Source organism: Armigeres subalbatus, chromosome 1 (assembly GCF_024139115.2).
Source record: "Armigeres subalbatus isolate Guangzhou_Male chromosome 1, GZ_Asu_2, whole genome shotgun sequence".
NCBI classification, from domain to species: Eukaryota; Metazoa; Arthropoda; class Insecta; order Diptera; family Culicidae; genus Armigeres; species Armigeres subalbatus.
The window spans coordinates 42,520,658-42,543,423 of NC_085139.1; the positions used below are offsets into that span (position 1 = coordinate 42,520,658).

At 41.1% G+C, this 22,766-nt stretch overlaps 3 protein-coding genes across 3 annotated transcripts in view; 2 read left to right on the forward strand and 1 right to left on the reverse strand.

Moving 5' to 3' along the window:
• Positions 1-22,766, reverse strand: part of LOC134224737 (unconventional myosin heavy chain 6) — a 236,132-nt gene that overhangs the window by 205,695 nt on the left and 7,671 nt on the right. The gene's annotated exons all lie outside the window — the stretch shown is intronic.
• Positions 4,000-6,491, forward strand: LOC134214453 (uncharacterized). The gene is given in 7 exon segments (XM_062693823.1): positions 4,000-4,435; positions 4,492-4,619; positions 4,676-4,987; positions 5,094-5,292; positions 5,441-5,786; positions 6,021-6,310; positions 6,313-6,491. Coding segments are annotated over 7 exon segments (1,566 nt in total). The 5' UTR covers positions 4,000-4,323.
• Positions 7,051-9,046, forward strand: LOC134214515 (uncharacterized). The gene is made up of 2 exons (XM_062693875.1): positions 7,051-7,201; positions 7,260-9,046. Exons 1-2 carry the CDS (start codon positions 7,051-7,053, stop codon positions 9,044-9,046), a joined length of 1,938 nt encoding a protein of 645 aa, XP_062549859.1.

Here is a 22,766-nt window from a genome sequence, read left to right on the forward strand (position 1 = left end):
GTTCGGGAAGCGCCAGCTCCCGTCTGGTCTTCGCCATTACTATCCTGTAGGCATCGCCCCAAGGATTAGCATTGGCGTTCAGGCATAGGTTGTCAAAACACTTTCTTTTACTACTACTGATGGCCTTGTTAAGGGCCATCTTCGCAGCTTTGAACGTTAAGCAGCGTTTATCCCTTAGTTGCTCAGAGCGAGGTCTCTGCATCCTTCGCCTAGTCCTAAGGCAGGTTGACCGAAGGTCTGCGATTGCTGCGCTCCACCAGTATGCTGGAGGTCTACCGTTCCTCGGTGGTGCCTTCCTCTGCATGCTGGCATCGCATGCACGTGACAGGACAGCTGTCAGTGCGTCCCCTGTAAGACTGTCGGTGTTACCCTCCAGTCCCAGTGTCGCGGTGAAAACTTCGCTGTCGAAGCTTTGGGCCTTCCGCCCACGGACCTGACGGGGATTCCTCAACCTCGGTTGCTGCACACCACATCTGATCACGTAGCGGATGGCTAGGTGATCGCTGTGGGTGTAGCCCTCATCGACCCTCCAGTTCAGTCCCCCGGCTAGGCCGGGGCTACAGAACGTAACGTCAATGAACGACTCCACCCCATTCCTACGGAAAGTGCTGGTTGAGCCGTCATTGGCTAACACGACCTCCAACTTTGCTAGAGCCTCTAGCAAAGATTGACCTCTCTGATTGGTGCAGCGGCTTCCCCACTCCACCTCCCAAGCATTGAAGTCACCCGCTATGACAACCGGCTTCCGACCTACGACGTCGGACGATAGCTTATCGACCATCCGGGTGAATTGCTCAATTTGCCACCGTGGTGGAACATAGCAGCTACAATAGAACACCCCGTTGATCTTAGCTATGGCCTTCAACAGGTGTGTGTACGACCTCTTGGCCCGTTGTGCAGATCACCGCCATCTTGGAGTCGTCCGCGACCCAGTTTCCGTTATTGGCAGGGACACGGTACGGATCTGCAAGAATAACGACGTCGGTCTCTGACTCAGAGATCGAGTGCCACAGCAGGGCAGTAGCACAATGGTTAAGATTCAGCTGTGCTACCCGTACGGCTTCTTCTTATTGCCACCACCGAAGGGACAAGTAGATCCACCCATAACATGGTTACGAGCTTGCTTCCTACTAGCGCAAATAAGGCACCTTGGCGCTTTATCGCAGGCCTGCGCGAAATGTCCCTCTTCTCCACAACGACGACACAGATTACTTCGGTCCGGCCCTAGCACTCCCATGACTTGTGACCAGATTCGAAGCACCTTAAACACTTTTCGACTAAAGGTGGCTGGAATATGCTTACTGGGCATATTGACCATCCATCCTTCAGTTTCCCGAGTGCCAGGACCTTTTTGGCGTCCGCTACCGGTAACTTGAACCAAGCTACCTGCGTGCCAAAGGGCACACCTCTAGGGCGAAAAGAAGACCGCTCGACATCAATATCGCACTGCGCCTTTAACGATGAAATGAGGTCCTCTTCCTCAGTGACCTCGTCCAGCTGTTTACACCGGAGGGCCACCTCGATGCCCAGGGACCTCACTTCCATTCCCTCACCCAAGACCTCCTGGGCCAACCTCTTATAGGCGGTACCGCTCGCCTTTGCTCCACCAGGGCCCTGCCGAAGAAGAACCGTGTTCCTGCTCTCAACGAGATGGACTTTCTAGCCATCCCGGCTTCCCGTCGTGCGATTCCAATCCTCCCAACGATACAACCGCACAAGCGACTGGCAGCGGCAGCAGCTGCGACGGCTCAATCTCCAGTACCATTCAATAGCGAATGGCCCCTACTCCATCCTCCTGGGTTCCGTCGGCAGTCGGAGAACGAAGCCGTCTCACTGAAAGAATCTGCTCCGCTCTTCACTCAGGAGCAATTGATGCCGACCTTCGCGCAGCTCGGCACTCAGTTATTGAAAATGGCTGTTAGAGTGGGTCTGGTCAATTGGAACGTTTGCTCGCTCAAGAGCAAAAGCATCGAACTGGCTGATTTTCTCGAGGAGAAGGAAATCGACCTGGCGTTCATAACTGAAACGCACCTAAAACCGGATATAACACTTCGATATAACATCAACTATCGCCTGCTGCCAAGCTTCCAGCTGAGCATCATCGAGGCCATCGGTGTCGAAGTTACTACCTCTGTCGGCACAATCACGCTTATCGCAGCGTACTGCCCAACTCAAGCCAAAGCCGGCGACGGATCATCGGCCGCCCTTCGGAGGGAGACAATGTCAGTTCATCACTGCCGGCAACCTGAATGCCAAGTACCAAGCCTGGGGCAACAGCCGCTGCATTTAAAACGAAACCATATGGAGCAACGACATGGAGGAAGGTCGGAGTCGGTCCGGCGTCTATTTAACAATTGACTTGTACATCACCAACTATCCGGTGGTCGCCGAAGTGGGCACCTCGATTAATCGACATCAGCTGTCTTCAACTATAGCATCATCAACGTGCACTGTCCACACGAAGGGAGACCCGACAACAAGAAAGAAGCGTTCTACGCACAGCTGTAGCAGACATACGATGGATGCCCACTGCGGGACGTCAAAATCGTCATCGGCGACATGAACGCACAGGTAGGAAAGGAGGAAATGTAAAGACCGGTCTTCGGATAGTCTGCACACCGTATCGAATGATAAAGGCCAACGATGCATAAACTTTACAGCCTACCGCGGAATGGTAGTCCGAAGTACCTTCTGTCCCCGCAAAAATATCCTCAAGGAGACATGGAGATCACCTAACCAAAAATCGGAAAACCAAATCGACCACGTTCCAATCGACGGTAAATTCTTCTCCGACATTACGAACGTTCGCTCTTACCGCAGTGCGAATATTGAATCCGACCACTACCTTGTTGCAGTATGCATGCGCTCAAAACTCTCGACGGTGTACAACACGCGTCGTAGTCGAACGCCGTGGCTAAATATTAGGCGGCTACAGACTGCATCGTGCTATGCGGTTCTTTTTTGTCTTTGCGGAAGGAAGTTTTTAATACTACCCGAAGCTATGTTAATTTCAACACTGCTTCTCAGCGCTATTTGTACCCACTGATCCCGTTACAATCTTTGCAAGGACCCGTGTTTTCGTTTAACGTTGGACTCGTTTGCGGAAATAAAATTCTGACAAGCGGTGGTAATCCTGCAGGGACACCGTTCTGGGAAAATAAAAAACCTCTTAGAATGTCACGTCTTCACGGTCAGCAATGAGTATTAACAAAAACAAGAGGAAGGGGGAATCTCTGAATTCTCCACTTCCTTCTAAGAAACAAGGTTTCAAGACCGTCCTGCCCAAGCGCGGAAAAAATAGAAGAAAGCTGGAGACTTCAGATATTCCTTCTAACTCTAACGTTGAAATTATTTCTTCTCCTATCGAACTGAGCAATCAGTTCGATTTGATTAATGACGGATTTGAGAAAATCGAATCTACCTCTAGCCCAGGTGATTCGATTCATGCGTAAAAGCAAAAGATTCCGCCAATTGTGGTATCTATTGCCGAGTTTTATGGCTTTCGGAATGAAATCTTGAGTAACCTTCAGGGGATCAAGGTTTCATTTCAGATTGCTAGGAAGGGTGACTGCCGCATTTTTCCGGGATCCTTTGACGATCGCAAACGTCTTCTTCAGTACTTAACTGAGAAGCAGCATAAATTCTTCACGTTCGACGACAAATCCGAACGATTATTCAAAGTCGTCCTTAAAGGTCTCCCTAGTGATGATCCAGTGGGATGAGATTAAAATTGAAATTTCTCAATTACTTGGATTTTCACCAGTCCAAGTAATTTAGATGAAAAAGAAATCTCGCTCGGGTACTTCCCAGATGGGTATTTCTCAAGAATTTTATTTAGTTCACTTTACCAAAGGTGAACTAAATAATATGAAAAGTTTGGAAAAGGCCTGTATTATGTTCCATGTCCATGTTACATGGAAATATTTCCGCAGGCCTGGGGGAAATTTCCAAAACCCAACCCAGTGCCGTAAGTGCCAAAAGTGCACGCAGAGAAAGTTAACCTATTTGAACTAAAAAATAATTTTATTGAATTATTTTTTAAATTCAAACTATTTCTTTTTTAAAATCAAAAATAAAATATAATTGATTTAACAATTTTTATTGTTGTTTTTACATTAATCTAGAAAATAATAATAATTTTAGATTCAACAATATTTTTCTTTACCAATAAAAATTATTTCATTGAAATCAAAAAAAATTTTTTTTGTTCGTTGAATTTGCCGTTCTGACACACACACTAGCTTATTATGTAAATGTGTATGTGTGTTTTTAAATGTTCATAATTTGGCAAAGCCGCCATTCTAGTTATTTGAAAACGGTAAAATGGACTCTGAAGAGCAAATTTTTGTTGAGGAAATCAAGGAAGCAAGTGAGGCGTTTATCGATTTACTACTGTCTTTCGGTATAAGTGATCTGATCGTTAATAAATTTGTTGGTAAGTGGTTCTGAATTTAAAAATTACAATGTAATAAAATCAAATTTTCATTGTAGAAAACCAGTATACCGTGGAGACGTTGAAAATTATTGAAAGGAAGGAAGTGGAAGAATTGAAACCTGCGCCATTTCTTTCCGAACGGACGAAATGCATTTTTGGGATTAATTCTTGGAGAGTCGCGCAGGCAAGATTAGTTTAATCAAATTATTCGATCGAATCTATTTTTTTTCATTGAAATAGGGTCTATCGCCGTTATCTACTGGCCATTTATCAGCCGAGCAAACCACCTCTTCACAGCCATCAAGCGAAATACTAAAATCCGAAAAAATAACACGCGAACGTTGCAACGCAAGTTACCTTCTCAACGCTTCATCAAAAGGTCGTGCCTTACTGCAAAAATGTCAACCCCAAAGGTTTTTGTCAAGAGCGGATAAGAAAGCCATCACTCATATCGTGGTTGATGAATTTAAGGATCGTTTCGGAAAACTAACAACGTCGGAGTTGCAAGATAGAGCTGCTGAACTGAGGAAGCTGTTTCCAGGAGAGCCCGAGGTAATGTAAGCAATTATCAAAAGATAGAAATGAATTCCATAATAATTCCCCAAAAGCACCTGCAACTGTAAGAATACATCAATAACCATTAATATGATTCATCTAGGACGGATGGTATCAGCCAACTTTCATCAAAAGCAGTGCGGGCCGGAAGACCAAACTACGTAAACAGGCCAAAGGACGATTATACGACAGAAATATCAACTACCGGGAAACAATTGCGGATGACCAGGAAAATGTGCCGCAGCCTTCTACATCCCGTGTGGCGCCTTTTCAACCGGAGGAGATAATTTCGAAAGAGCAAGGTAATTTTTTATTATTTCAATAGATAATTTGATATTCTAAACGCAAATAATTGAAAAGCATATATCAACTGAAATGCGTATTTTTATTGTAATACATTAATATAATGTGCCTAAAATATTTATTAACTTATTTCATTTCGTTCAACAGCTTCAGAGTATCAACAAATCAAGGCCTGGTTCGTGAATAACCAAGACGAGTGGGAAGAAGTTAAACAGAAGTGGAAGTCAACAAGCAAGCTGCGAATATTGGAACTATCAAAAAAATCCAGCTGGACGGGTTCCGCTATTCTTTCGGAGTACCCTATACTAAGAAATCATCTAGGCTATCAGCTTGCTCAGATTGATTTTATGCACAGGTTTCTAGGAAAGGAAACTCTGTTGTTTAACCGTTGGCCAACATTTGTTGAAGGCATTCGCTCTATATTGGATATCGAAGTGACAGACGCAGATGGAAAGTTTCTTCTTTCTTTGCTCGATGGCGAATTATTTATTTTATTTATTTATTTATTTCATCTTCGACTGGGTCGTACAGACTACTTCTTATAAACTATATATAACAAAGCAACGTACATCGATAACATCTGCATTGAATACTTCACAATTACACCGGGTATATGGCTATAATATTTTCTTTATGCTTATAATTTTTGTTTTATTTTAAATTATAAATTTAATATTTATTATTATTTTTGAACATCTTCTCATTTTACTTTCTTCCTTTTTCTCACAGATACTCGCGATTTCATCATCGTATCATTACTCGCACATGTATTGCCAAGTCCTCATCTAACTTGTTCCGGAAAACAGCGGTGGAAACCATCAATTCTTGAATCAAGGCAAAGTGTGGTGATTCATCTTAACGATCTGTCGGATTTAAACGAAATACTTGGAACCGTATTCAACAGAAGTCGCGAAAAAGGAATCGAAACTGCTCCCTTCATATTGGTTCATGGTGATCTGCAGAGACCCATCGGATTCCTTGTATGGAATAATATCGTGTCGTACAAGTTGCCGAACTTTTGAAGGCTCTCGATATTTGCCTAAAGATATACAAAGCCTACAACATTGATTATCCACGGCAATCACTGTCAATTTGGGATTTACTCTCCGCATTCTTATTTGACTTTGATCCGGTTAGTGACAAGGCAACTATTTCCACGCTGTGTGCAGCTATACGAACAAAACAGCCACCACAATGATGCTATGTATCGTGAAAGGATGTTCAAAACAATTAATTGTATCGATCGACTATATGACCATTTGAGAAAACACCATCAGCACATCTCTGCATATACTTGTAATTATGCCAACTGTACTGCAGCTACAATGTCCGAGCATCTTTTTTAGACATTTAAAGAAACATTTGAGCGACGAAAAAGATGTTCAGAATATTGAAAATTTAGATACCGGAAATTATAAAACGACGAATACTGTAGAACTGAATCTGAATGTAACGATTTGCAACACGACAGCAATGTATCTGTTCTTGATAACGAATCCTCCGAAATGACAACTATAAATACTAATACTGAATTAAGTATCATAGATATTCAAGCAGTTCAGAATCAAATGCGCAATCTAAGCATCGGCTTCAACCTCAAATGGTTGGACGTAAACGTATTGCCGAGAAAGACTGTTTTGAAATTCAGCATGATGTACAGCAAAAATACTGAAGCCATTTCAGGAAGTTGTGGAAACAATGCAGATTGCTGGTATGCTTTCGGTTGAAGGTAAAAAATATTTGAAAAAATGTTCGAAATGTTTGACGGAGCTGATACAGAATACAAGTTTATGCAAAGTTTAAAATCAACTGGTTTGTATGCCGACCCAAGAGAGTACGTTATAAGCAATGAGTTACGCCCAGGAGTTATCAACAACGAACAAGGAATGGATAACGATCCTATTACTGGTAATATATGGAAAGATAAAATTTTACAAAAATATTATTAATGTGATTTGCTTTTTAGGAATCCTAATGCCGATAAAATTTCAACTTAAAAAATACTTGGAATCCCCGATGGTGTTTGAGACAATTCTCGGAAATTTGAATCCTTCACCAGATGGTTATATTCGTAGCCTCATTGATGGTATCGTTTGGCAACAGAAAGTGGCAGGACATTCATCGAACATTGTCATACCTTTGAATTTGTTCTTCGACGATTTTACAACCAAGGACACAGCTTCCCCACATGCATCGAGGACTTCTGTATTAGGTGTATATTACTATATACCATGTTTGCCTGGATATATTTTGGCCAAGCTGGCAAACATTTTGGTTGCAGGATACATTCTATCAGAAGACAGAAAAGAATACGAAAATGAAGAACTGTTCAGTAACCTAGTTGAGGTTCTGATCGATTTAGAGTTAAATGGTGTAAATATTACTCATAATGGTGCTAATGTAACAGTACATTTTATGGTAGGATTTATAACAGGCGATAATCTAGGAATCTCAGGCATTTTGGATTTGGTTGAATCGGCAAGAGCAAATTTTTATTGTAGACTTTGCAAACGTAATCGCGAGCAGCGAGAGAAGGATACTGTGGAATACGAAGAAAGTTTCAGAACAATAGATGGCTACGACCAAGATTTAAGACAAAATGATGTTTCATCCACCGGTATTCATAAGAACAGTATTTTTAATAGCATTCCATCATACCACGTCGTCTCAAACGTTTATTTTGACTTAATGCACGACCTATGGGAAGGCGTTTGTATGTACGGTCTTGCCCATTGTCTGAACTATTTTATCAAAGTAAAAAAGATGTTTAGCCTTACTGAACTAAACTGTAGGAAAAATTTATTTGTCTTTGGAAACCTGAATTCTTCCAATATACCAAATGACATCAAGGACACAAATCTAGTTAGGAGTAAAGTCAAAATGACTGCCAGTGAAATCAGAACCATGGTAACATTTTTTCCTCTAATGTTTGGAAAGTTGATCCCGGAAAATGATGCTGTTTGGTCATATTTTTGCAATCTTTTAAAAATTTGTCATATTTTAATGTTACGCGAAATACATCCTTCATTGCTAATCACGTTGAAAACAATAGTTAACATCCATCACACTCAATATCAACAGCTTTTTGATGATCAACTAAAACCCAAACATCACAACATACTCCATTACTCCTTTTTTATTCTCAATTCTGGTACACCGCGCCATCAATGGGCAATGCGAGGAGAAGGTAAACACCGAGATGCTAAACAATATAGCAGAGTCAATAACAACAACATAAACATATGTAAATCATTGAGTATAAAAGCGGGGTATAAGTTTGCATTCAATCTGTATAACAATTCTTTCATAACTCCACGAATTGATTTGAGCCAGTCTAAAGTTTTAACATGCCCGCCCAATACTGATGTCCAATCGTTTTTGACAGAAAGATCTATTTCAGTTAGCAGTATAAAGTTCGTAGATAGTTTCATAAAACAGGGCTCAACATACAACAAAGGTACATTTTTTTATGTAAGCCATTGTAATATAATCAATATTTTTGAGTTGGATTGCATTATGATCGGTGAGGACGACAACCTTAAAATAGTTTGCCGTAGCGTACTCTGTCGTACTTTTGACGAGCACTTGCAGTCTTTCGAGGTTCAAATAATGCTGAATCCCAAATTATTATCTAACATTGCACAATTCGAAACACATACTATTAACCTGCACACCGTCAATGAGAGATTGTATTTCCGATTTTGTAACTTTAGTATTATGGATGAGCCGATTGAGTCGCTTATTGTATGTTAATTTGTTAAAAGTATAAAAATATATAAATATATGTATATAAAACGAGTTATTATTCATAATAATTAAATGTTTGCACTACGAGCATTATCACTTGATATAGAGTAACTTGATTCCAAATTTCATACAAAAAGTGTGCAATCTATATATATAAAACTCAATGTTTGTATGTTTGTATGTATGTTTGTATGTATGTTTGTATGTATGTTTGTATGTATGTTTGTATGTATGTTCCAGCATAACTTCTGAACGCATAGACCGATTTCAACCAAATTTGGAACACTAATTCTTTATCTTAAGGAGACGACGATAGGGGGGTTATGGATGCTGTTTGGAAAAGGGGGAGGGTGTGGGTGGAGAGGTATTGTTTAGTTTTCGATTAACTTTGTGTAAATTCTGAACCCCTTGACCGATTGCAACCAAATTTGGAACACAAATTCTTTATCTTACAGAGGGGACGATAGAGGGGTTAAGCATGCTCTTTGGAAAAGAGGGAGGGTGTGGGGGGAGGGGTATTGCTTAGATATCGATCAACTCTGTGTAAATTCTGAACCCCTTGACCGATTGCAACCAAATTTGGAACACAAATTCATTATCTTACAGAGGGGACGATAGAGAGGTTAAGCATGCCCTTTGGAAAAGAGGGAGGGTGTGGGGGGAGGGGTATTGCTTAGATATCGATCAACTCTGTGTAAATTCTGAACCCCTTGACCGATTTCAACCAAATTTGAAACACAAATTCTTTATCTTACAGAGGGGACGATAGGGGGTTAAGCATGCTCTTTGGAAAAGGGGGAGGGTGTGGGGGGAGGTGTATTGTTTAATTATCGATCAACGCAGTGTAAATTCTGAATCCCTTGGCCGATTTCAACCAAATTTGGAACACAAATTCTTTATCTTAAGGACACGACGATAGGGGGTTGAGCATGCTCTTTGGAAAAGGGGGAAGGGTGTGGGGGGAGGAGTATTGCTTAGTTATCGATTAACTCAGTGTAAATTTCGAACCCCTTGGCCGAATTCAAACAAATTCGGAACACAAATTCTTTATCATAAGGAGACGACGATAGGAGGTTAGGATGCTCTTTACAAAAGAGGGAGGATATGGGGGAGGGGTATTGTTTAGCAATCGATCAACTCCTGAGCCTAAATCCTGAGCCTCATGACCGATTTGAACCAAATTTGTATCAAATATTGTCTGTCCGAAGGAAGAGATTTGAATGGATGTGGTTAAGTCATTTTAAAAGGGGGAGGGTATGGGAGAGGGGTATTGTTTAGTTATCGATCAATTCAGCATGACTTCTGAACCCATTTATCGATTTCCACCAAATTTGGAACCCATATTATCTGTCTAAGGAAGACTATATTAGACTGGGTAGGAATGCCATAGCTAAATGAGAGAGAAGGTATATTCATTAAACGAAAAGTATACCTTTTAATCGCATAGTTAATTCAAACCAAAGACGTAAACACGTAATCTCTACGCAAAGGAAACTATTATAGAGAGGCTGGAAAGGACTTTTGGAATAGGAGGGGGAGGCTATTGGAATTGGGTATTGTTTAGAAAACGACCTAATTTAAAATCCCTCTTATTTAGTACATCCGAGGTTTTTTGACATTGTACAATGCTCGGAAAACTAATTGCCCGAATTCCTTAAAAATAGCAAATCCTCGACAATAACATTTTCCAGGTAATAACATTTCCCCAAAAATGACTAACGAAAATAACATTTCCCGATACACATATTCCAGAATATGACATTTCCCTGAAAATGACATATCCCTGAATGAAGCAAGCCATTAACATAACACTATTTGGCCTAAGGTCATTCGACATGAAGGACATTTGGGATAATTATGAACAGCATCAGAAAAATCTTGCATAGAAAGCAAGCATTTGCTGGGTATAAAACAATGATAATTGTTGTTAATCGGAATAATGGTATGCCCAGTGAAAAGCAATGATTAATGTGTTTCCTTCTGAATGGTGGATGTGATTGCTTCTTTAAAAGTAGGCATTTGCCCGGAATAAGGCAATGGTGGGTGTGATCCCTTCTTTAAAAATATGCGTTGCCCGGAATATGGCATCGATGGATGTTTTTCCTTCTTTAGAAATAGACGTTTGCCCTGAATAAGACCTTTCAAACCCACGATCCCTTCTTCAAAGTCAGTCAATGTTTCCAAAAGCCTTCTTTTAATCAAATGATAAAGTATGAATAGGTAAACACAATTACTCTGTTGACCAATTGGTTTTATCATTTTCCGATTGTAAAAGAAAATTGCAAACCAAACAGGCAATTCCGAGCAAGGCCGGGTACATAAAGCTAGTAGAAATAATATATTCGATGTTTTATATCAAGATGCTCATCAAGTGATATACTGCCGGTGGACACATAATTGTCCCATGTTTGCTAGGAATCTGTATATACATGGGACAATTTTGCGTCCATCGACACCTCATAGGCTAAACATACTATTGAGCGGAGCGATAGCAAAAATAAATATATTGAAAACAATAAATTTTATTTTCAGTATTGCAAAATACATTTTGAATCAAATAAAAAAAAAGTTGAAACAAAAATTTTAATATTTGGATTTAAAAAAAATAAAATTACAATTAAAACATATATTGTAAATTCAACAATTGTTTTTTTTGACTGCTGTGTTGGTCGATTTTAGAAACAACAATATTTATTGTACAACCAAATCTGATTTATTATTGAATTCAACAATAAAAATTATTAGCCGGGGAACAATAATTTTTTTTGTTGTTTTTATACATAATAACATTGAGTTTAAAAAACATTTTTCTGCGTGTGGGGTCATGGAACCAAACATTGTCATATGAATGCTAAATGCATGATTTGTGGTGGAACCTCTCACGCCAAGGACGCATGTCCTGTGAGAGAAGATTCCAATAAATTTAAGTGCGCAAATTGTGGGGGCAATCATAAATCCAATTTCTGGGAATGCCCTTCACGCAAAAAACAAATGTTTTCAATTGGCAAACTTTCCAAATAAATGGAAAAACGCCAAAGTTGTTCCAATTTTGAAGCCGGACAAAAATCCAGCAGAGGCATCTAGTTATCGCCAATCAGTTTGCTTTCTTCAATAAGCAAACTGTTTGAAAAGATTATTTTAAATAGAATGATGGTGCATATTAATAACAATTCTATTTTTGCTGATGAGCAATTTGGTTTTCGCCATGGGCATTCAACTACTCATCAGTTATTAAGAGTTTTGAATTTAATTCGCCTCAACAAATCTGAAGGTTATTCGACTGGAGTTGCTCTTCTTGATATAGAGAAAGCATTTGACAGTGTTTGGCATGAAGGTTTGATTGTAAAATTGATGAATTTTAATTTTCCTCTGTACATAATTAAACTGATCCAAAATTATTTATCAGATCGCTCACTTCAGGTAAACTATCAGAATTCCAAATCTGATAGATTACCTTTAAGGGCTGGTGTCATATGGGGCCCATATTGTATAACATTTTTACTTCTGACTCACCTGATTTACCACCAGGGTGTCATAAATCTTTGTTTGCAGATGACACGGATCTTTCAGCCAAAGGGCGAAGCCTTCGTGTCGTTTGTAGTAGATTGCAAAAAAGTTTGGATATTTTCTTCACTTACTTGCAAAAATGGAAAATTTCCCCGAATACTTCCAGAACTCAGCTTATAATTTTCCCACATAAGCCGAGAGCTTCTTATTTGAAACCTTCTAGCAGACATATTGTCACTATGAATGGGGTTCCAATTAATTGGTCTAGCGAAGCTAAATATTTAGGACTTCTGCTGGATCAAAAATTAACTTATAAATGTAACATTGAAGGCATTCAAGCCAAATGTAACAAATATATTAAGTGACAACCGTTTAAGACGAGTTAAGTATTCTCCATTTAATTCCACCAATTATTTCGATATCTTTGCTGATACGTATTTCGACCACAACTGTGTAGTCGTCTTCAGTGTCTCGTACTTGACTCGACTCGAGAAGACGGTTGAATACATTCCACTAAAAGACCTTAAAATATGTTTTTTCTATATTAAGTGTCTATATCCACTTTTAAACAGAAAATCAAAACTTTGTCTTAAGAACAAAATTTTGATTTACAAACAAATTTTTAGACCAGCCATGTTGTATGCTGTGCCAATATGGACTAGTTGCTGCAATACCAGAAAGAAGGCACTCCAAAAGATTCAAAATAAGATTTTGAAAATGATTCTGAAGTTGCCTCCGTGGTATAGTACCAATGAACTTCATAGAATTTCTAATATTGAGACATTGCAACAAATGTCCAACAAAATAATTTCCAATTTTAGACAAAAATTGCAATCTTCTATTGCAACGATAAGCTCCTTGTACCCTTTGCGTAAATTAGGTTAAGTTTAGTTTAAGTTGAAAACATTGTAATTCCTACATGGTTCAATTTAACCAGAGGAAATATCCTAACTGCCAGAGTCAATTGAAATGTATTAATAATAACTTAAAATGTAATATAGCAAATAAGGCTGATAGTGTTAAGAAAACACGGAACACCTAGTCTAAGAGATGCATGCATTATAATAAGCAAATAAAATTAGTTAAAAAAAAAGACCAAAGATTAACACGAGTAGGGTATCCAATCATGGTTTGAACCAAATGACGGGTTTCAGATGAGCCGTCAAAACAAAGTTGATTTATTTCATTTAAGGGACATGTTAGAACTGCTATTTCTAGTTTATATGGAAGCTTAGTTCATTATCTTTCTAAAAACATCCTGGGTGCACATATTTATGCTTAGTTTTATTGGAAAAACTTAATAATTACATAACTTTGATTCGTACCATGGTTTGAACTACACTGTCCATGGTTTGAACTAAATTCGTACCATGGTTTGAACTACTGCAGCAGCCAGCAGCTTCTAAATATAATACTAATCACATGCATGAAACGCTGAGGAAATCTATAGAAAAGCAAATTTGTTTTACAATTCATCTTCTCGCATTAGATTAGTAACTCGAAACGTGTGAAAATCGTCTAAATTATCGATATGAAAATTGTGATTTTTTCATATTGGAAATGTAAACAAAATGCTCCAGCTAGGCGCATGCAGCGCTCCTAGCGGACAGCAGCAGAACATGACTGCATTTACAAGTTCAAACCTGTTCAAAACATGGTACGAATTTGGTTCAAACCATGATCAGTTTTTACCTTGTATAAATGTTACTATTTTAACAATTTAAAACTGTTTCTCAATTGTATGATGATGTCAATCGATTACAGATAAACATAGCGTTCTTTTGATATATTGATCTCACTCCTGTGTCATAAAATGCATCCTTTATGAGCTTTTTGAAATTATGCCACTGGTGGGGGGAATTTAGTGCAAATTCAGGATGTTTTTAAATCGCTTTATTTTATTACTTAAACAATATGTACAAATGTTTAAATAAACTCTATCACTTCCAGTATACCTAAATATGCCATTCATACTGTTTTAGGTTCATTTCCTGCCAATGAGATGGTAATTTCTACTGATTTCAAAATGGTTCAAACCATGATACGCTTTTCACTAGTTCAAACCATGATTTGATACCCTAGTACAATTCTCAATAAGTCCGTTCAGCTATTTGGCTTCGCCGACAATATTGATATTATGGCATGGGGGAAGCCCACATTAGACTGAAGAGGGAAGCTAAGCGGATCGGACTAGTCATCATCACGTCGAAGACGAAGTACATGATAGGAAGAGGTTCAAGAGAAGACAATGTGAGCCACCCACCACGAGTTTGAATCGGTGGTGACGAAATCGAGGTGGTAGAAGAATTTGTGTACTTGGGCTCACTGGTGACTGCCAAAAATGATACCAGCAGAGAAATTCGGAGGCACATGGTGGCTGGAAATCGTACGTACTTTGGAGTCCGCAAAACGCTCAGATCGATTAGAGTTCGCCGCCATACCAAACTGACAATCTACAAAACGCTCATTAGACCGGTAGTCCTCTACGAACACGAGACCTGGACAATGCTCGTGGAGGACCAACACGCACTTCGAGTTTTCGAAAGGAAAGTGCTGCGTACCATCGATGGTGAAGTTGTACAGGGAAAGACTGCATGATTAACAATATAGATAACAAAACTTACGTTTGAAATCACGCGGCTCGATGCATAACATTCTTGTTAAAAAATTAAATAACAGAAGTCCACTAGACTAGATTAGTTACTTGTTAATGCGGTTTTCAACATATGTCACTACATACGAGTCTTTAGATCCATCGTAAAAAAAATGTTTTGCAACAAGTCTCTCAACAGAACGGTCTTTCCATTTTTCTCTAATGAATTACACTATACCATCTAAATGAGTGTTGTAAAGGATAATAGACATAATGACACACTTTGCTAAGATGTCTCAATTTATCTAACTTGCATTACACAGCTTTGAAAGCAGGTAATTATGATTCGGAGATAAAATACTATATTTGATGGGACCGTAATAGCCAAGCGTATGAGAATCACTGCTTCCGAGCCACCGACTACTCGCCGATGCGAATTAAACCACGGACAGATTGCTTATGGTGATGAGGAACATGTTGCGGAATCACGCTCGTTAGCGAGTTTGATCAACGGGTTCAACGCCGATGTCGGTCCTCGTTTGTTTGCTCTCCACGCGCGGCAGCTGAGACGTTCCCGGTGGCGTTTTAGTGGCGCTATATTGGTCCATTCATGTAGAAGACCAGTGAAGCGTTGTGCCGCATTCGACGTAAAACATATAATTAATCAGTCGTATATGTTATAAGTATTGTGGTTAAACTGTCTATCCGAGTAGCATTAGAGAAATGACGGCCGGTAACTAGGGTATACATTTTTTTCTTTAAATATATATTCCCTCTATTTGCATAAATAAGAAAAAATAATTGGGTAAAAGAAATACAACCTCATCATGTACCTATGTTCGTGTACCTTGTGAACCTCAAACAAATTATCAAAATACATTAATGATAATAAAACATGTTTGGCGAAGTCTATCACGCAGCTCACAGAGCTCCCTCCATGCTTTCTCCTTATTTTTATACATACTGTGAAACAGTGCGTATCTACATCTGCGTTTATCATCACTCAACGCTTTTAAAGTTATGAAAGTGGTGTACACCCATTGTTACATCACACGCTATTTTACGTTTGATATATAGTAGAAGGACAACACGAATCATAAATAACACGATAAACATCCTCCAAGTTATTCGCTTTGCTCACTGCCCTAGAGCATAATCAGTTTCGCATGGCGCTTTCCGGTCCGAATGTATGCCAAAGTGTCAAAATAATTCACAGCTTGAAGCATGCTATGGGACTCGTTTTTATGTATTTTATGTAGACGCGAAAAAAGGCCGAAAAGGGAAGACGAATACACATTCAAACGTGTATTGGAACAACACCCGCACTGTGTTTCAGTTTGTGGCCATCGAGAACTCTCTTCTGTATAGTAATAGCATAAAGGTCGAAGAAACTACAAAGAGCTATACATATGTCTATAACACAAAGTCGGTTGGTATTTTGTTTTTTTTTTGTGGACATGGAATTTTTTTTCGTTGTTTCGTGACAAGAATGTATATTAAAGCAAGTTTGCTTCTATTAAACCGCTTATTTAAAGCTCAACTGATTTCTATGTTTTTTTGTGGAATAATCACCACTCTCTGATGGCTACTATCCAAAATTGAATACACGTGTATTTGTGTCAGATTGTAACTGCACTTGTTTCAGCCCCCTTTCATATATGGGTAGCTACTGCACTACAGACTGTTAATCCTTAGCCAGTCAGTCACCCTCTTTTCGGAAGGAATTTGCTCGTTAACCAGCTGTGGCTGTGAAATGTAGAATTGTCATCGATGTGTATCTCAATAGATATTCACTGTGCACAGTACAGAAGCTTAATGACAAACATAAATCCAATATATGCCGACGAAGCATTGGATATCACATCGAGGAAATATGTTCTACTATTCTGTTCGCTGTGCAGGAGGATTATTGAATGTAGAGCCGAAATAAGATGAATGAATATGGCGACAGTTATTTGCATTGAGACCGAAATCTAGACAATTGCCTAGTCTAGCAATTGCGGGCAATAACGAGAAATTATATACAAAGGGGAATCATTTTAGCAATGGAATGGTAAGAGGTATCCCAATGATGACTACTTGAATGTTTTTCGATATGAGGCTTTTGTGTGTGCTATCAAATTTGATGAGTAGGTATAAGTCCATGGGCCAAAAAGTTTGATTTCGCTAATTTGCATGATGAAAACGTTAAATTTCATTATAACATTTGAATGAATCTTCAAACTTAAGTGGTCGACAGTGCAACACAATATCAACCAACAGTAGCATACCGAAATACGGCAGGAACCGGTTAACTTCATTAAAATTTCACCTTCACGGTGGAAGCTCTTCGTTTTGTTTTGTCACAGTTATCGCATCCCGAAACATAATAATGAAAACAACCCATCTGCAGCACAAGTCTACAACCAAAATTACGTACCGTGAAGCTCGGCACGGATTTCGGTGGTGCCAGGGGAAAACTTCGCTTTCAACCAGCGCGGCGGCGGCGGCGCGTTAACTATGGTCGGTAGGTGCGAAAGTGAATGAACAAACCTCCTTAACAACCCTGACAGTGAACAAGAAAGTTTTCTTCTTATCACTGCACTGTTTTCATGCGTTTTTTCTCTCAGCGGGTGACGAAAAACTTTTTTTTATGTGTCGTAATTCATTTTAATGCCAAACAAACCTTGTGGCCGGTAGTATCGATGATGGCGTTAACTGATAGTGTCAAGTTAATTAAACTACCAGCAGGAAGTCTGCTGATGTTGTCGTGGACAGAGTTTAAATCGGCACTACAAATACGCCTTTCTTTAAATAATTTAGATAAGATATGCTACTTTTCTCGCGTTTGGCTAAGACACCAACAAATTTGGTTGGAATCACTGTTTTGTTTTGGACCCGCAACTTGCAGCGTAAGGTTGAAGATTACTATATGAATAGTTTGTTACACTCACAATCACTCAGATGATGTCAACTGCATCCACAGAACGCAGAAGGGCTGCTGTGCGGAAGAGTTCCGCGTATAAAAAGTATGCAGAAGAGGTGCTGGGTGATGCGGTTCAGGTGAGAGCCCTATGCCCAGTAGAGATAATTTAATGCCGAGGCCTGGACGAAATTACCGAAGCCGGTGAGCTGGTAGCTGCGCTGAGATCAGTGTGGCATTGAAATCCAGGATACCGCGATTCGGTTGCGGAAAGGTTAGGCTAGAACGCAGGTTGCCTTATTCCAGGTACCTCTGGCTAACGCAAAGAAGGTACTGGATAAGGCCAAGCTGAAGGTGGGTTGGTCGGTATGCTCGGTGAACGCAAACCAACAACCTCAGGCCTGCTTCAAGTGCTTCTTTCTCTGCAGCTCTTCGTGTCACTTTTAACTCATCAATCTCACTCATCCCCTGGTGGAGGTAATCCAGTAGATCGAACCGGAACCACCCGGAACTTCCAGTTGTAGAAGCCGGATCCGTCGAACGCGGCGATTTTTATTTTCTCGTCCAAACGTGGGCCAATAACCTGTTGGAGAGCGCACAACAGTGGACAACAAATAAACAGAGGACCGAGAAAAATAAACAGAGGACCGAGAAAAATAAACAGAGGACCGAGAAACAACCACTCAGATGGACTTCACACGAACGAATACAGTTTGTTCACAGCATTAAAATGTAAACAATAACATTCGCTAACACAACAATTATAGTGTTTCCTTCTTGCCGTAGCATAAACGTTGTCTCGAATACGAGAGGTGACGGCTGCACTCTCAAATAATTCCAACAGAACGTAGTCCTGCTGAACGAGGGCCAAGCGACAACGTTCAGAGGACCAAATGGCAAACCATGCATCGATATGGTCTTCTGCAGCGCGGGATGGACGGTGGAGCCTGAATGGAGGATTCACGAAGAGTATAATGCCAGTGATCATCAGGAAATACGTTTTATGGTCAGCTATACCCCCAACAGAACAACAAGGCGGGTCAGTAAAGCCGATCTAGGAAGGCGTACCTCGCAGTTCGACCCAGAACTGCTGGAAGAATCACTACGGTGGGAAAATCGGACTCTAGGCCTTAGTGGTGATAAGTTACCCGATGTCCTAACAGAGTGCGAGATTTCTCTTGTTTCGGACAGCAGAACGATAGCGCGATCGGCCGGATTATTGTGTTCTGCATTGCGCGGCCAGTAATAAAAATCAGTTCAGTGCAAGATTTCTCTTGTTTCGGACAGCAGAACGATGGCGCGATCGGCCGGATTATTGTGTTCTGCATTGCGCGGCCGGTAATAAAAATCAGTTCAGTGCGAGATTTCTCTTGTTTCGGACAGCAGAACGATGGCGCGATCGGCCGGATTATTGTGTTCTGCATTGCGCGGCCGGTAATAAAAATCAGTTCAGTGCGAGATTTCTCTTGTTTCGGACAGCAGAACGATGGCGCGATCGGCCGGATTATTGTGTTCTGCATTGCGCGGCCGGTAATAAAAATCAGTTCAAAGCGAGATTTCTCTTGTTTCGGACAGCAGAACGATGGCGCGATCGGCCGGATTATTGTGTTCTGCATTGCGCGGCCAGTAATAAAAATCAGTTCAGTGCGAGATTTCTCTTGTTTCGGACAGCAGAACGATGGCGCGATCGGCCGGATTATTGTGTTCTGCATTGCGCGGCCGGTAATAAAAATCAGTTCAGTGCGTGATTTCTCTTGTTTCGGACAGCAGAACGATGGCGCGATCGGCCGGATTATTGTGTTCTGCATTGCGCGGCCAGTAATAAAAATCAGTTCAGTGCGAGATTTCTCTTGTTTCGGACAGCAGAACGATGGCGCGGTCGGCCGGATTATTGTGTTCTGCATTGCGCGGCCGGTAATAAAAATCTGTTCAGTGCGAGATTTCTCTTGTTTCAGACAGCAGAACGATCGCGCGATCGGCCGAAATATTGTGTTCTGCTTTGCGCGGCCGGTAATAAAAATCATTTCAGTGCGTGATTTCTCTTGTTTCGGACAGCAGAACGATCGCGCGATCGGCCGAAATATTGTGTTCTGTATTGCGCGCCCGGTAGGCCGGTAGTTAGTTTGTACTACTTTTCGCGCCCGATTCATGGCTAGGTAAAATCACTGTGTATAATGAATGGCACGGTCGTATCGCTTATCAGAGTGAATCCAGATCCAACGATGCCTACCAATTAACTAATAATCCTTCCTGTGGTTTTTGTGGAGACGCAGAGGTAAACACGGTCTTCAAATAGCAAAAACCACCTACTAATATTCCTTCCTCCTTCCTAACTGACTACAAGGACGTGGCCGGCGTCGTTATTGATCATTTGAATTTTAGAGTTACTGAAACTTGCACACTGAGAATGCTTGAACAATCCCAGTCAATCATTCAGTTGATTCTTTGTGCAATTTCACTGATTCTGGTCAATCACGGAGTAGCAACCATAGATATGTGTAGTCAGTCAAAGCTAAGCTAAGCTAAGCATAAGTTACCCGATGTCCTAACACGAGCATGTGACGTGACAATGCCCAGAAAGACTATGCCAACCGGCAGCCGCAAACCGGTGCACTAGTGGACGAGCACGATAGCTGATCTTCGCAAAACCTGTCTTAGAGCTAAAAGAAGGTTGCGACGCGCTAGAACCGAAGAGGACAGGCTAGAAAGACGCCGTGTGTTCCAAACAGCGAGATGGATGGTGTAATGCTAGAGGTCACAGGCGACATTCTCAACGAAGTGGAATTGAAAGCTTCGTACGCGATTAGCAGAGTCGAAGAATGGCTCAACTCAAGGAGGTTGGCGTTAACACATCACAAGAGTGAGGTTGTTTTAGTGCATAATCACCATGGGTTGCAGCAAGCGAGGATAAACGTAGGGACCTGCACAGTTAACTCCGTAAGGTCATTAAAGCATCTGGGCGATCGACGATAAGCTCAATTCGTCGACTATGCATGCCAAAGGGCTTATAGCGGGTGTACTCGGTGTAGCATTGTCTATTATCTGATACGGCGTGTCGGGCTAGGCCGGCCGCAATGTTAAGAAATTAATCAGGGTACACCGGCTGATGTGTCTATCTTATGAGGCGGTGTGCGTCATTGCTGGGATGATGCCGATAGACATACTTCTGGAGGAAGATGTGAAGTGCTTCAACGACAGGGACTCAGTGCAAGTGCGACGTGTCAAGAGAGCAGCTTCGTTGCTCAAATGGCAAAGAGCATGGGACACTGCAGTCAAAGGTCGTTAGACTCACAGACTGATTCCGGGAGAGTCGGATGGATTAGTAGGAAGCATGGTCAGGCCAACTTCCACCTATCACAGGTGTCGTCTGAACATGGCTGCTTTAAAAAGTACCTGCATAGGTTCGGGTTCGCAGATTCTGCAGAGTGCCTGGAATGTGTAGGTGAGGTAGAATCGGCAGAGCATGTCAAGACAAAATTTTCAAAACGACTTATCTGCTTTTGTAATCAAAGATTTCATACGACGATTAGACGAATCTGATAGCTCTCCCCCACGCAAACCAACACCATCAACAGGTAGCGGAATTCTTCATCTACCTATTGATGGTGTTGGTTTGCGTAGGAGAGCTATCAGATTCGTCAAATCGTCGTTTGAATCTTTGTTTACAAAAGCAGATAGGTCGTTTTGAAAATTTTGTCTTGATGTGATGTTTGCATACCCGCGGTTCGATGTTGAACGCAATACCATGTTGCTTGTCAACGGCATGGATACAACTCCGGACAATCTGAGAGGATGTGTCGGGAAGAGGTTATATCCCAAGTAACCAAAAGTTCCTTTAGGAGTCAGCTTCAGTGAGCTGCTTAAGCGAAAAACGTACTCTTATAGGAACCTTTGGTTACTTAGGATGGAATGCGGTTAACACAGCGTCTCAACAGATTATGTCGAAACTACAGCGCTGGTGGCGTTTGAACAAAACCAGCAGCTGCAGTAGAGCCTACTGTGATGCAGTGAACACCATGCTCACCCCGACAACAAAAACGTCGCTGGTGGGCTGCGGGGAACTCCGTATGAAGATATAGAGGTCATTGCGGTTCACACGCGGTGTTTGTTGTCGGGGTGCTCGTCTCCTACGCGAGATTATGATACAGACCGATAGGTTACTATCATAGCTTGCGATCGACGGGTGGTGAGATTACCACCCTTGAAGTCAATGTTGTATTATAACGTCGAGTGCTTTAGCATAGGCGTAAGCTTTCTGAATAGTCCTCCCCTGATGTATTGCTTTATTGCTTAATTGCGGGCCGGAGGATACGGACTGATGAAAGGGTTTTGGTTTTAGTGGGTCGGGTCGGTCCCCACACTACCTGAGTTAACCTCTTCAGGTGTCTGTTTGCATTGCAGATTTCCATTTACTCTTGCTCAAGAAAAAAAAACACACACACACACTTCTGCTTGTCTAAGGGCAAGAAGACGCGTTACGAGATCGCGAACAGAAGAGGATAGAGAACAGAATAAGGTGGTATTTCGTGCGGCTATGGCGGCATTGAACCGCGAGATCAAGTTGAGCAAGTTGAACTGCTACAAGGAGTTGTGCCGCGAAGCCGATGCCAATCCGTGGGGCTACGCTTATCGGACTATAATGGCAAAGACTAAAGGACCAACGACGTCAGTTGAAATGTGCCCGGAGAGGCTAAAGATAATAGAGGACGGTCTCTTTCCGCATC